This window comes from Schistocerca serialis, chromosome 5 (genome assembly GCF_023864345.2).
Source record: "Schistocerca serialis cubense isolate TAMUIC-IGC-003099 chromosome 5, iqSchSeri2.2, whole genome shotgun sequence".
Taxonomy (NCBI): Eukaryota; Metazoa; Arthropoda; class Insecta; order Orthoptera; family Acrididae; genus Schistocerca; species Schistocerca serialis.
This window is the reverse complement of record NC_064642.1, coordinates 742,456,057-742,471,175: the sequence shown is the minus strand read 5'-3', so window position 1 is coordinate 742,471,175 and position 15,119 is coordinate 742,456,057. Positions and strand designations below refer to the sequence as shown.

At 45.9% G+C, this 15,119-nt stretch overlaps 1 protein-coding gene across 3 annotated transcripts in view; it reads left to right on the top strand.

Moving 5' to 3' along the window:
* LOC126481424 (RNA-binding protein Raly-like) overlaps positions 1 to 15,119 on the top strand; it is a 440,289-nt gene that overhangs the window by 414,891 nt on the left and 10,279 nt on the right. For all 3 annotated transcript variants that reach the window (XM_050105166.1, XM_050105167.1, XM_050105165.1), the window contains exon 9: positions 8,960 to 9,133. In XM_050105166.1, coding sequence (XP_049961123.1) covers positions 8,960 to 9,133 — 174 coding nt within the window. The remainder of the gene's footprint in view (positions 1 to 8,959; positions 9,134 to 15,119) is intronic.

The following is a 15,119-nucleotide window of genomic DNA, read 5'->3' as shown; positions in this document are numbered from 1 at the left end:
GAAAGTGTTGGTAATATGTTCTTTGTGGGTATCGTAATTTTGTCATATTTCTTGAATAAAAATACTTCTTATAAAACTGACTACAATTTTACTGTAAGGTGGCTGATAACTGAATACTGAAACATATAACTAAATGTGATGGCCAACCTTTATCACCATATGTTAAATGGATGTCTTGCATGTAACTATAGCTCAAAAGAAATTCCTTTATTAGCTGCAACACTTGTTTAATGAAATAATTACTTACATATGGTAACACGTATTGCATACTTCAATAAAATTCTTCAGGGTATCAGACCGCATCGTCATAATTTAAAATGCGCCAACGTTTCGGCCAGCGTTGCAGCTAGCCTTCATCAGGGCCTTACGTTAACTGCTAAATGAACACACTTGATTCCTTAAATAGCTGCACGAGAAAACCGTGTCGTTACTTGATTGGCTGTGATAGGAGGAGGAGGAGGGGTGAAAGGTATGCTTTATTGGTGTTTCCTTTATTATCTGTCATTGGCTGAAATAGCTGTTTTCTATTGGTCTTTATATTAATCCACCCCATTGGAGGAGACGGACGAATAGCGAACAGGTGATGGCTGTGACGTCACACTGTTTCCATGCTGTTCCAGAAGCCGGCTGCGGCGTGCCATTGCTTTGTGTGCTCGCGACCACTACTGCGGCTCTCCGCGTGTCTGCATGGGCCGCCACGGCTCTGCCGCCGCTCCGTAGCCCTGCTATTGCAGGCAGCCAAGACCTCGGAAGCTTGTACCCGTCCTCTCTATTCATGTTGGCGGGTCTTTTGGCTATTTCTATCGCCTCTCTAATCTTTCTTTTGAAAGTGAGAGGCTGTTTGGCCAGGACGCGGGCTTCTTGAAAAAATATTGGTTTCCCGCACTCGCCTCGGTGTTCCGCCACTGCTGACTTAGTGTGTTGTTTCAGGCGGATATATCTTTCATGTTCCGAGAGCCTTGTGCTAATCGGACGTCCCGTCTCACCTATGTAGACTAATCCGCACGCACAACCAATTTCATACACGCCAGCTGTGTGTAGTTTGTCAACTGCATCCTTGGTAGAACCGAGCATGTCTGATATTTTGTTTCTGCTTCGGAAAATTGGTTTGATGTCGGCTTTTCGTAGAATTTTGCCAATACGTTCGGTGACCCCTTGTACATATGGTAACACAGCAATGCTCTGTGCCTCCTTCTCCTCTTCCCTATTAGTCTTCTCCCTTGTCGACATGGTGCTGTCTATCATCTGCTTCCCATAGCCATTAGTTCCGAAGATGGACCTGAGGCGTTCAAGTTCTGTCTTCAGATGTTCTTCGTCGCTTATCCTGTACGCTCTCTTCGTTAGCGTGTGCAGGGCGGACTTCTTCTGCGTGGGGTGATGGTGGGAGGAGGCGTGAAGGTACCTGTCTGTATTGGATGGTTTCCTGTACACTTTGTGGCCAAGTTTACCATCAGGTTTTCGATAAACTTTCACGTCGAGAAAAGGCAGCACCCCATTCTTCTCTGTTTCCATTGTAAACTGAATTTTCCTATGCTGTTGGTTAAGGTGCTTGTGGAAGTTCCGTAACTCCTCTTCTCCGTGGGGCCAGATGACGAAAGTATCATCGACATAGCGGAGCCAACAATTTGGGCGTAATGGTGCGGACTGGAGGGCTGTTTCCTCAAATGCCTCCATGAAAATTTTTTGCTGCGATGGGCGATAGGGGTGAGCCCATAGCTACACCGTCAGTTTGTTCATAAAATTGACCTCTCCACTTGAAATAGGTGGTCGTCAGACAGTGGCGCACAAGCTCACATATATCAGGTGCCATTTTAAATTATGACGATGCGGTCTGATACCCCGAAGAATTTTATTGAAGAAGACAACGGCCGCGGAAGCCTACGCTTATATTTAACCAACCTGTATGGGCAGGAAATCCACGGAAACATCAAGAAGTTAGAAGCACTGCGTTTAAAAAGATGTAAACTGCTGAATGACCTTGCTTTTTTGAAGAGATGCAGAGACACGAGTGTTGTGCCGTATTCTTTGCGGTTGACGTCTCACATAAAAACGAACAAGGCGAGGAATATCTGTGTTAAAGCCAGTAAAGCATTGCTACGGGAAAGGATCCGCCACATCCGCATAAGTCTCGATGCTCACAACAGGAATTTGTGTGATCTGCACCTATTTCTGGCCGGAAAACTTCAGATGGAAGACTGGGATAAAGTCGACAGGTTAACCTTTCAGCAAGCATCAAGGACCAGCAATAGTATTACTAACCGCCAGATGAGAAAGTACGACAAACTACAACAGAAAGCCACGGACGAAACATTGACGCTGGACAGGCGACGGACAGTAGTCAACCTCTCCAGCCACACCTTGAGCGAAGCAACCACAGCAATTTTCGCCAAGGGGATGAATTTCGCAGTCGCACCTAAGCGAGTTCCAAAAGAAGATATCATAGAGTCCGTAGAGGCTTCGGTACGTCATCTGCCACAGGCCGAGGCGGAGAAGATCCGGCAGGAAACGGTCAGAGTTCTGAATAAAGCAAAGCCACCGAAGCAAAACATCAACGCTGAGGAATACCATGCCATCAAGGAACTCAGGGGCAACCCCCACTTAGTAGTGGTACAGGCAGATAAGGGCAACGCCACTGTAGTCTTGGACACAACTGATTACAACAAACGAATGGAAGATATTCTCGCAGAACCTATCTACAAGAAACTTCAGGGAGATCCGACGGCCAAGGTAATCAAAACGACGCAGGCACTGCTCAAGCACTCTAGAATCAACTTCGACAAGGCCAGAAGATTCATCCCGCAAGTGACACAGGCACCAAGGATATATGGTGTACCGAAGGTACACAAACCGACTTCCCCTTAAGGCCCATAGTAAACAGTATAAATTCGCCGACCTACTACCTAGCGAAAGAACTGGCACCTAGGCTCCGACACCTAGTGCACCAAACCGTGTCCTACGTTAAGGATTCCACTCACTTCGTGTCTCTCCTAAAGGAAATGCGTGTTACGGACCAAGATCTGATGGTTAGTTTCGACGTCAAATCCCTATTCACGAATGTCCCAGTGTCAGATACTGTGAACATCCTAGAAGAACGCGTGGCACCTGATATATGTGAGCTTGTACGCCACTGTCTGACGACCACCTATTTCAAGTGGAGAGGTCAATTTTATGAACAAACTGACGGTGTAGCTATGGGCTCACCCCTATCGCCCATCGCAGCAGAAATTTTCATGGAGGCATTTGAGGAAACAGCCCTCCAGTCCGCACCATTACGCCCAAATTGTTGGCTCCGCTATGTCGATGATACTTTCGTCATCTGGCCCCACGGAGAAGAGGAGTTACGGAACTTCCACAAGCACCTTAACCAACAGCATAGGAAAATTCAGTTTACAATGGAAACAGAGAAGAATGGGGTGCTGCCTTTTCTCGACGTGAAAGTTTATCGAAAACCTGATGGTAAACTTGGCCACAAAGTGTACAGGAAACCATCCAATACAGACAGGTACCTTCACGCCTCCTCCCACCATCACCCCACGCAGAAGAAGTCCGCCCTGCACACGCTAACGAAGAGAGCGTACAGGATAAGCGACGAAGAACATCTGAAGACAGAACTTGAACGCCTCAGGTCCATCTTCGGAACTAATGGCTATGGGAAGCAGATGATAGACAGCACCATGTCGACAAGGGAGAAGACTAATAGGGAAGAGGAGAAGGAGGCACAGAGCATTGCTGTGTTACCATATGTACAAGGGGTCACCGAACGTATTGGCAAAATTCTACGAAAAGCCGACATCAAACCAATTTTCCGAAGCAGAAACAAAATATCAGACGTGCTCGGTTCTACCAAGGATGCAGTTGACAAACTACACACAGCTGGCGTGTATGAAATTGGTTGTGCGTGCGGATTAGTCTACATAGGTGAGACGGGACGTCCGATTAGCACAAGGCTCTCGGAACATGAAAGATATATCCGCCTGAAACAACACACTAAGTCAGCAGTGGCGGAACACCGAGGCGAGTGCGGGAAACCAATATTTTTTCAAGAAGCCCGCGTCCTGGCGAAACAGCCTCTCACTTTCAAAAGAAAGATTAGAGAGGCGATAGAAATAGCCAAAAGACCCGCCAACATGAATAGAGAGGACGGGTACAAGCTTCCGAGGTCTTGGCTGCCTGCAATAGCAGGGCTACGGAGCGGCGGCAGAGCCGTGGCGGCCCATGCAGACACGCGGAGAGCCGCAGTAGTGGTCGCGAGCACACAAAGCAATGGCACGCCGCAGCCGGCTTCTGGACAGCATGGAAACAGTGTGACGTCACAGCCATCACCTGTTCGCTATTCGTCCGTCTCCTCCAATGGGGTGGATTAATATAAAGACCAATAGAAAACAGCTATTTCAGCCAATGACAGATAATAAAGGAAACACCAATAAAGCATACCTTTCACCCCTCCTCCTCCTCCTATCACAGCCAATCAAGTAACGACACGGTTTTCTCGTGCAGCTATTTAAGGAATCAAGTGTGTTCATTTAGCAGTTAACGTAAGGCCCTGATGAAGGCTAGCTGCAAGGCTGGCCGAAACGTTGGCGCATTTTAAATTATGACGATGCGGTCTGATACCCTGAAGAATTTTATTGAAGAAGACAACGGCCGCGGAAGCCTACGCTTATATACGTATTGCATAATTCAGATGCATATTAGTAGTGACAGCTTTAATAAACAATGGCGTCGACTGGAAATATAAACGAAATTTTCCTCCCCCAAGTTACATTTCAGTAGGGAGCAGATATGATGGCCGGGTGCGGCAGGCACAAACTCTGAGGCGCCTTGCCACTGTTCTCGCAGCTCGTCCCATCGGAGGTTCGAGTCCTCCCTCGGGCATGGGTGTGTTTGTTGTCCTTAGTGTAAGTTAGTTTAAGTAGTGTGTAAGCTTAGGGACCGATGACCTCAGCAGTTTGATCCCATAGGAACTCAACACCACCACCACCACCACCAGACATGATGTGCGCCATAAAATGAGTATAAAAGAAATATTTCGTATGTTGCCTTGAATATGGCAGGCTCGATGATTTGTCAAGCCGTCACACCCCAGGTAGCTAGGTGGTGGGACCTCTAATACAGATCTAAGTACTTTCCTATTATCTTTCATTTCTCCTTCTTAAATGAAAGATGCTTGTTATTCTACATCAACATCTACATAGATACTCTGCAAATCACATTTAAGTGCCTGACAGAGGGTTCATCGAACCACCTTCACAATTCTCTATTATTCCAATCTCGCATAGCGCGCGGAAAGAATGAACACCTATATCTTTCCGTACGAGCTCTGATTTTATCGTGGTGATCGTTCCGCTCTATGTAGGTCGGTGTCAACAAAATATTTTCGCATTCGGAGGAGAAAGTTGGTGATTGGAATTACATGAGAAAATTCCGCCGCAACGAAAAACGCCTTTCTTTTAGTGATTTCCAGCCCATATCCTGTATCATTTCTGTGACACTTTCTCCCATATTTCGCGATAATACAAAACGTGCTGCCTTGCTTTGAACTTTTTCGATGTACTCGTCAGTCCTACCTGGTAAAGATCCCACACCGCGCAGCAGTATTCTAAAAGAGGACGGACAAGCGTAGTGTAGGCAGTCTCCTTAGTAGGTCTGTTACATTTTCTAAGTGTCCTGCCAATAAAACGCAGCCTTTGGTTAGCCTTCCCCACAACATTTTCTATGTCTTCTTCCCAATTTAAGTTGTTCGTAATTGCAATACCTAGGTATTTAGTTGAATTTACGGTTTTTAGATTAGACTGATTTATCGTGTAACCGAAGTTTAACCAGTTCCTTTTAGCACTCATGTGGATGACCTGACACTTTTCGTTATTTAGGGTCAACTGACACTTTTTACACCATTCAGATATTTTTTTTTTTCTAAATCGTTTTGCAATTTGTTTTGATCTTATGATGACTTTTTTAGTCGATAAACGACAGCATCATCTGCAAACAAGCGAAGACGACTGCTCAGATTGTCCCCCAAATCGTTTATATAGATAAGGAACAGCAAAGAGCCTATAACACTACCTTGTGGAACGCCTGAAATCACTTCTGTTTTACCCGATGACTTTCCGTCAATTACTACGAACTGCGACCTCTCTGACAGGAAGTCGCAAATCCAGTCACATAACTGAGACGATATTCCATAAGCACGCAATTTCACTACGAGCCGCTTGTGTGTTATAGTATCAAAAGCCTTCCGGAAATCCGGGAATACGGTTGGTTAGGTTAGTGTTGTTTAACGTCCCGTCGACAACGAGGTCATTAGAGACGGAGCGCTAGCTCGGGTTAGGGAAAGATGGGGAAGGAAATCGGCCGTGCCCTTTGAAAGGAACCATCCCGGCATTTGCCTGAAACGATTTAGGGAAATCACGGAAAACCTAAATCAGGATGGCTGGAGACGGGATTGAACCGTCGTCCTCCCGAATGTGAGTCCAGTGTGCTAACCACTGCGCCACCTCGCTCGGTCTGGGAATACGGGATCGATCTGAAATCCCTTGTCAGTAGCACTCAGCACTTCAGATGAATAAAGAGCTAGTTGTGTTTCACAGGAAAGACGTCTTCTAAACCCATATTGACTGTGTGTCAATAGACCGTTTCCTTCGAGATAATTCATAACGTTCGAACACAATATATGTTTTAAAATCCTATTGCATATCGACGTTAACGATATGGGCCTGTTATTGTACAAATTATCTCTAATTTATAATATATCAAAGTGATATAATGTGTTACACCCTCTTTCCGTCTTCTGTTCCTAAACCGTTAGTTTTAAGATTTTCATTTCTTAATTACTTTGAAGTCTCTAATCTATTTAAGGCTGCAATGTTGTTAATATCTATTACGAATAAGAAATACCAATTAACTTTCCCATTCTGTAGATGTACAAGGTTCACGGCAAAAGAAATGCACAGTATTTTTTTAATCCATCTTTTATTCTACATGTTTGAAAGTTTTACAGTGTGTAGATGCGTCCTTTAGGAACAATATTTTCATTTCTCCACATAATTTCCATCCCTCTCAACTGCCTTACGCCATCTTGGAACCAGCGCCTGTATACCCGCACGGTTAAATTCTGGACCAACCTGTTGGAGCCACTGTTTGGCAGCTTGCACAAGGGAGTCATCATCTTCAAACCTTGTTCCACGAAGAGACTCTTTCAGTTTTCCAAAGAGATGATAGTCACATGGAGCCAAGTCAGGACTGTAAGGCGGGTATTTCAGTGTTGTCCGTCCGACTTTTGTGATCGCTTCCATGGTTTTTTTACTGACATGTGGCTGTAAATTGTCGTGCAACAGCAAAACATCCTGCTTTTGCCGATCTGGTCGAACTTGACTCAGTCGAGCTTGAAGTTTCTTCAGTGTCGTCACATACGCATCAGAATTTATGGTGGTTCCACTTGGCATGATGCCCACAAGCAAGAGCCCTTCGGAATCGAAAAACACCGTAGCCATAACTTTTCCAGCAGAAGGTGTGGTTTTGATTTTTTTTTTTCTTGGGTGAATTTGCACGATGCCTCTTGGTCTCTGGTGAAAAATGATGGAGCCATGTTTCATCACCTGTCACAATTCTTCCAAGAAATTCATCTCCACCATTCTCTAACTGTTCCAAAAGTTCGCTGCATACCGTTTTTCTTGTTTCTTTGCGAGCCACTGTCAACATCCTGGAAACACACCTTGCACAAACCTTTCTTAACTCCAACACTTTCAGTATTCTGCAACACTTCCTTCCCCTATCCCAACGTAGCGTGAGAATTCGTTCACTGTGCTGCGTCTGTCAGCAGTCACCAATTCGTTAACTCTCTGCACATTGTCTGGAGTGTGTGGTGTACGAGGCCTGCCGCTGCGACGACAATCCTCAGTATTGCCGTGCCCGCTTTCATCACGTAACCTGCTTGCCCACCGACTAACTGTACTGCGATCGACAGCAGCATCTCCATACATCTTTTTCAACCTCTTGTGGATGTTTCCCACTGTCTCGTTTTCACAGCACAGGAATTCTATGACAGCACGGTGCTTCTGACGAGCGTCTAAGTGTAGCAGCCATCTTGAATACATGCAGTGACGGCGCCACTCACGGGAACAGGTTGAACTAATATGAAACTTCCTGGAAGATTAAAACTGTGTGCCGGACCGAGACTCGAACTCGGGACCTTTGCCTTTCGCGGGCAAGTGCTCTAGCAACTGGGCTGCCCATGCACGACTCACGCCCCGTCCTCACAGCTTTACTTATGCCAGTACCTCGTCTCCTACCATCCAAACTTATAGAAGCTCTCCTGCGAACCCTGCAGAACTAGCACACCTGAAAGAAAGGATATTGCGGAGACATGGCTTATCCATGGGGATGTTTCCAGAATGAGATTTTCATTCTGCAGCGGAGTGTGCGCTGATATGAAACTTCCTGGCAGATTAAAACTGTGCGCCGGACCGAGACTCCGCAATATCCTTTCTTTGAGGAGTGCTAGTTCTGCAGGGTTTGCAGGAGAGCTTCTGTAAAGTCTGGAAGGTAGGAGACGAGGTACTGACAGAAGTAAAGCTGTGAGGACGGGGCGTGAGTCGTGCACGGGTAGCTCAGTTGGTAGAGCACTTGCCCGCGAAAGGCAAAGGTCCCGAGTTCGAGTCTGGGTCCGGCACACAGTTTTAAACTGCCAGGAAGTTTCATATCAGCGCACACTCCGCTGCAGAGTGAAAATCTCATTCAAGTTGTACTAAGTTTGAAAAAAAGCGGGAAGGATGTATCTACACACTGTAAAACTTTCACACATGCATAATGAAAACAGTATTTTTACAAAAATTCTGTGGATCTCTTTTGGAGTGACCCTCGTACAATTTCGTATTGTGAAAATACGAGCTGTCGTAGTAGGTGACAAGTCATTTGCAAATAGCAGCAGCAAGTAAACAAGTATTCATTTTGTGCCTCGCAGGACGTAGAGGAGAGCAACGGAGACTCGGTGCCTGCCGGTGGAGCGCTGAGCCCGGTGCGGACGGAAGAGGCGGTCTCGGACGGCGTCGACTCCTGCGACGCCTGCAGCCCAGCCAGCGCGACCAACGGCGAGGCTGGCCACGTCCAGCAGTGCCCTGCCGGCGTCCTGGCCGCGGTGCGTGGCGCTCGCCTTCCAGCCGGGCACGCCCTCTGGCTACCCGCCCTCTTCTCAACACGATTACTATCATTCGCGACAGCGTCCTCCATTTTACGAGGGCTATCCACAAAGTACATTACGTTTTGGAATTAAAAATAAATAAAGTATTGGAAATTGTGTTTATTATATACAGATGAAAGCCACACTTAAATACTACTTTTCTATATAGTTGCCATTTAAATTAAGGCACTTATCGTTGCGATGGACGAGCTTGGAAATTCCTTCGTCGTAAAATTCGGCCCCTGCGCCTTCAACCACGAGGTTACCTCTTCTTGAACTTGTGCGTCGTCATCAAAACGCTGCATAGCCAACCACTTCTTCATTGCTGGGAATAAGTGGAAGTCGCTCAGTGCCAGGTCGGGACTGTACGGCGGATGAGGAAACAACTCCCACTTAAAAGATTCGAGAACTTCACGAGTGGCATTTGCCGTGTGGGCCCGGGCGTTGTCGAGAAACAGCAAGATCTTTGAGCCCAACTTTCCCCTGAGCTTGTTTTGTATTGCTCTTCTTAGGTTGTGCAGAGTTTGGCAATACCTTTGAGAGTTTATTGTAGTGCCTCTTTCCAGGAAATCCATAAAAATCACACCTTTTCTGTCCCAAAAGACAGTCGCCATCACCTTCCTTGCCGACATTGTCTGCATGCATTTCTTGGGTTTTTTGGGGGAATTTGTGTGCCCCCACTGCATTGACTGCAATTTTGTCTCGCAGTTCACATGCTTAACCCATGTTTCGTCACCAGTAGCGATGCGATCGAGTAATGAGTTGCCATCTTTCTCGTAAGCGTCCAAAAACGTTAACGCTGCAGCCATTCGCTGATTTTTGTGAATCTCTGTCAAGATTTTTGGTATCCATCTCGCACAAAACTTGTGGTAACCAAACTTGTCGGTAATGATTTCGTGCAATAAACTTCGTGAAATTTGTGGAAAACTCTTAGAGAGTTCCGTTATTGTGAAATTACGATTTTCACGGACCGCGGCATCGACTTTTTCAACAAGTTCGGCAGTCACTATGCTGGGTCTTCCAGTTCGCTCTTCGTCGTGAACGTTGGTTCGGCCATTTTTAAATTTTATGACCCATTGACGCACTCCACCTTCAGTGATTATGTTGTCCCCATATACTTCACAAAGCTGCCGATAGATTTCTATCGGTGTACAGTTTTTTGCAGTGAGAAACCTTATTACAGCACGCACTTCACACTTCGCGGCATTTTCAGTTAACACTGACATTTCAAACTGTCACAGTAACTCAACGGTGTACAGCACGAACCTCTCACTAGCACGGCAGGATGCCGACTGAGCGGCAGAATGCCATGACACCAAGATGGCCGCGCTAGCCCCGCCCCTAACGGACACAAACGAAAACGTAATGTACTTTGTGGATAGTCCTCGTATTTTGCAAAATCGCTCTAAACGGTGAAACGTTATCACAGCAGATTGTACATATTGTGGCAGTCTAGGGCGTCTTGTACACTGATGATCTCAGACATTCTGACCACCTGCTTAATAGGTTGTTTGTCCGTCTCTGGAACGAAATACATCACTGCTTCTTCATATCAGGGATCCGACAGTTTGTTGTTAGGTTTGTGGAGCTATGTACGAGGATCGTTCATTAAGTAATGTTCCACATTTTTTTAAAAAAGATAGCTATTAGTATACATAGACAAACGTCCACGTTGGTGCTTCACATTTGATGTTTGTTCAGTGCGCCGGTGAAGTTTTGTACCGTTCTGACAGATGGCAGCGCCTTAGTGCAGCCTCAAAGTGGAGTGTATATACGAGTCTGGTTACAAGTAGAGTCCTGTTAATAAATTCTTGTGTGCAGAAAAAGAAACCATGGTTAACATCCATATGTTGTGTTGGCAGAGGAGCCAACACCGTGCTATGAATGGAGGCCGAAATGCACGCGTTTTAGCTCACGCAGGCTGGCGTGAAGAGGGAAGAACTATACTGACGTGAGGTCTGGAACATGATAAGGAATGAGAATTCAGAAAGCGGACATAATTAGTTTGATACTTTAATCCATGAACGTCGCTCTTGACGGTACATGAGTCACTGTTCAGAAGACATAGTAACTGAATATGGCGCCTTGTTATGTCGTAGCAAATGACGTAGCTGAAAGCTATGCTAAACTGTCGTCTCTGCAAATGAGAGCGTATGTAGGCAGTGAACCATCGCTAGCAAAGTCGGCTGTCCAACTGGAACTAGTCCTAGGGAGTCCCTCTAGACTAGACCTGCCGTGTGGCGGCACTCGGTCTGCAATTACTGATAGTGGCGACACGCGGGTCCGACGTATACTAACGGACCGCGGCCGATTAAAGGCTGCCACCTAGCAAGTGTGGTGTCTGGCGGTGACACCACGCCCTATACGTTTTTGTGGAGTGTGGACTTAGAGAAAGCTTTTGACAATGTTGACTGGAATACTCTCCTTCAAATTCTGAAGGTGGCAGGGGTAAAATACATTGAGCAAAGGCTATTTACAACTTGTACAGAAACGAGATGGCAGTTATAAGAGTGGAGGGGCATGAAACGGAAGCAGTGGTTGGGAAGGGAGTGAGACAGGGTTGTAGCCTATCCTCGATGTTGTTCAATCTGTATATTGATCAAGCAGTAAAGAAAACAAAAGAAATATTCGGAGTAGGAATTAAAATCCATGGAGAAGAAACAAAAACTTTGAGGTTCGCCGATGACATTGTAATTCTGTCAGAGACAGCAAAGGACCTGGAAGAGCAGCAGAACGGAATGGACAGTGTCTTGAAAAGAGGATATAAGATGAAAATCAACAGAAGCAAAACGAGGATAGTGGAATGTAGTCGAATTGAATCGGGTGATGCTGAGGGAATTAGATTAGGAAATGAGACATTTAAAGTAGTAAAGGAGTTTTGCAATTTGGGGAGAAAATAACTGATGATGGTCGAAGAAGAGAGGATATAAAATGTAGACTGGCAATGGCAAGGAAAGCGTTTCTGAAGAAGGGAAATTGGTTAACATCGAGTGTAGATTTAAGTGTCAGGAAGTCGTTTCTGAAAGTATTTGTATGGAGTGGAGCCATGTATGGAAGTGAAACGTGGACGATAGATAGCTTGGACAAGAAGAGAATAGAAGCTTTCGAAATATGGTGCTACAGAAGAATGCTGAAGGTTATATGGGTAGACCACATAACTGAAGAGGAGGTATTGAAGAGATCAGAGAGAAGGATGGATCTGTTGGTAGGGTATATTCTGAGGCATCAAGGGATCACCAGTTTGGTATTGGAGGGCAGCGTGGAGAGTAAAAATCGCAGAGGGAGACCAAGAGGTGAATACACTAAGCAGATTCAGAAGGATGTAGGCTGCAGTGGGGACTGGGAGATGAAGAAGCTTGCACAGGATAAAGTCGCATGGAGAGCTGCATCAAACCAGTCTCTGGACTGAAGACCACAAAACAACATGGTGTTCCTGTAGTTGATAGAAGTACAGTTGGGCGATGGGTAAAGAAAGTTACGGCCTCAGGAAATGTAGATACAGAGCTCCATGTTCAGTCTTGCTCGGGACGTCCTGTCACAGCCACTGCTCCAGACGTGCTGAATCGTGCGGATGCCATTATTCGTGCCGACCGGCGCATCACAACTCGACAGCTGGCTCTACAGTGTGGAGATGACAAGACTGTCAGTCATGCAGTGAAAGCGTGGCTACGCGTACCTTTACCGGAAGAGAATGACGCGCGGGGTAGCTTTGCGGTCTGAAGCGCCTTGCCACGGTTCGAGCGGCGGAGATTCGAGTTCTCCCTCGGCCATGGGTGTGTGTGTTGTCAGCGTAAGTTAGTTTAAGTTAAAGTAGCGTCTAGGCCTAGGGACGAATGGCCTCTGCAGTTTGGTCCCGTAGGAACTTACCACCACAAGCAAGGAATACATGTTCTTCCACAACGTTGGCGTACGGCCATAGAACGTAGAAAAATAGGGCATGGGACATGTTGATGCATATTGTCACCAAATTCTCACTCTTAGCAATAAATACGTTCCGAGAAAAAAAATGTGGGGCATTACTTATTGAACGACCCTCGTAGTGTTAGATGTCTACGCACAGGTCGTGTAATTCTCTTAAATAACAGGCCGCTGATTTTCGTACGCAGTGATGCCACCAGATAGTGACCCAGATGGGTTCACTGGGATTTACATCAGACGAGTATGGTCGACGAGCCATCAACATGAGTTCACTATAATGTTCCTCAAACCTTTGTAGCACTGCTCCGGCTCCGAGATAGAGACAGTTAGACTGCTGAAAGATGACATCGCCATCGGGGAAGCAATGCAGATTGTTCGTAGCTGTATTCGATTACTACGACAGGTACCGTGCAAACGCAGCAGAGCGTCTCCCATAGCATAACGTTGCTCCCGCCAGCCTGCGTCAGTGGTGCGCTGCCCGTTTGGAGCCGCCGTTCTTCTGGATGACGGCGTTTGCGGAGACGACCATCGACCTAGTGTAGCAAAAATGTGATTCATCCGAAGAGTCGACATATTCCCATTGGTCGAAGGTCAAATCCCCATGATCCCATCCCCATTGCAACCGTAACTGACGATGTCGTTGGGTCAACATGTGAATAGGTAGACGTGCTCTGCTGCAGAGCTCCATGTTCAACAACTCTGAACGGCGTGCTTCAAAACATTTGTGTGTGCACCAGCATTGTACCCCTTCGGCAGAGATGGCACAGAACACAATCTATCATGCTTAACAAATGGTCAAATGGCTCTGAGCACTATGGGACTTAACATCTTTGGTCATCAGTCCCCTAGAACTTAGAACTACTAAACCTAACTAACCTAAGGACACCACACAACACCCAGTCATCACGAGGCAGAGAAAATCCCCGATGCCGCCGGGAATCGAACCCGGGAACCCGCATGCTTAACAGAAAACTTCCGAACCCAACGTTCTGTGAAGAGTCATGCACGTCCAACCATTTAGCACCTAGTGGTAATTTCACTGTTCTTGTACCTCTTTCCATAGGGGCTCACAACGGTAGCGCGTGCACATTCGACCAGCTTCGATGTTTTCGAGATACTCGTTCACAGAAATTGCGTAATAGTAACCTGTCTTTTGACGGTCTGTTACCTCAGTGCATTTCCGCATTTGCAACCCATATCTTAGCTAGGATGATCCCCATCCGCCTCTGCTGCGCTTACGTACTTTTCATAGCGCGTCTCGTGCACGTAACGTCAGCAGGCGGCGTCCAACCTCGCGGTGGGCAGTGGTCATATGTATTGGCTTATCAGTGTACAGTTGATGTTGAAAAGTATATTCAGTAATTAAATTTGTATACTTCCAGTGTGGTCGATAAACTAATATGCATACGCTTACGAGGTGTGATCAAGAAGTATTGGGAATTTTTTAATTTAGCAGGCTTTATTCATCCGATTTTGAAAACGTTTTTGTATCATGTTCGTACACATGTTCCTCATGTTTGTTGACATTTTCAGCTGTGTTGAATATATGGTTTATTGTTGACAGTCTTAAAGGATATACGTGTTTTCCAGTGCATACCGAACTTACGAAAAAGATGCATGAAAGAATTTGCATTAAAGTTTGCTTGAAAAATGGAATGAAGTGGTGCACGGGATACGATTGTTGACTGTGGCTTTTGGCGAATCTACTACGAGTAAGACAAGAATTTACGAGTATTATAAACTTTTAAATGAGGGTCGAGAAAACATTGAAGACAGCGGTCGCCCTGGACGTCCTAAGCACATCAATTACTGACGACAGGGTGAAAGAACTAAAGAAAATCGTTCTGGAATTTGCTGAATCACCACCAGGGAATTTGCCGATGGTATTTACATATACTTTGGCCCACAAAAAGCAATTCCTTCGGATGTTTTGGGCATGAAACGTGTAGCAGCGAAGTTTGTTTCGGAACCGTTTTTTTTTTTTTTTGGCCAAAACTGTCGTCGCATAGACATCGATCAGTAATTG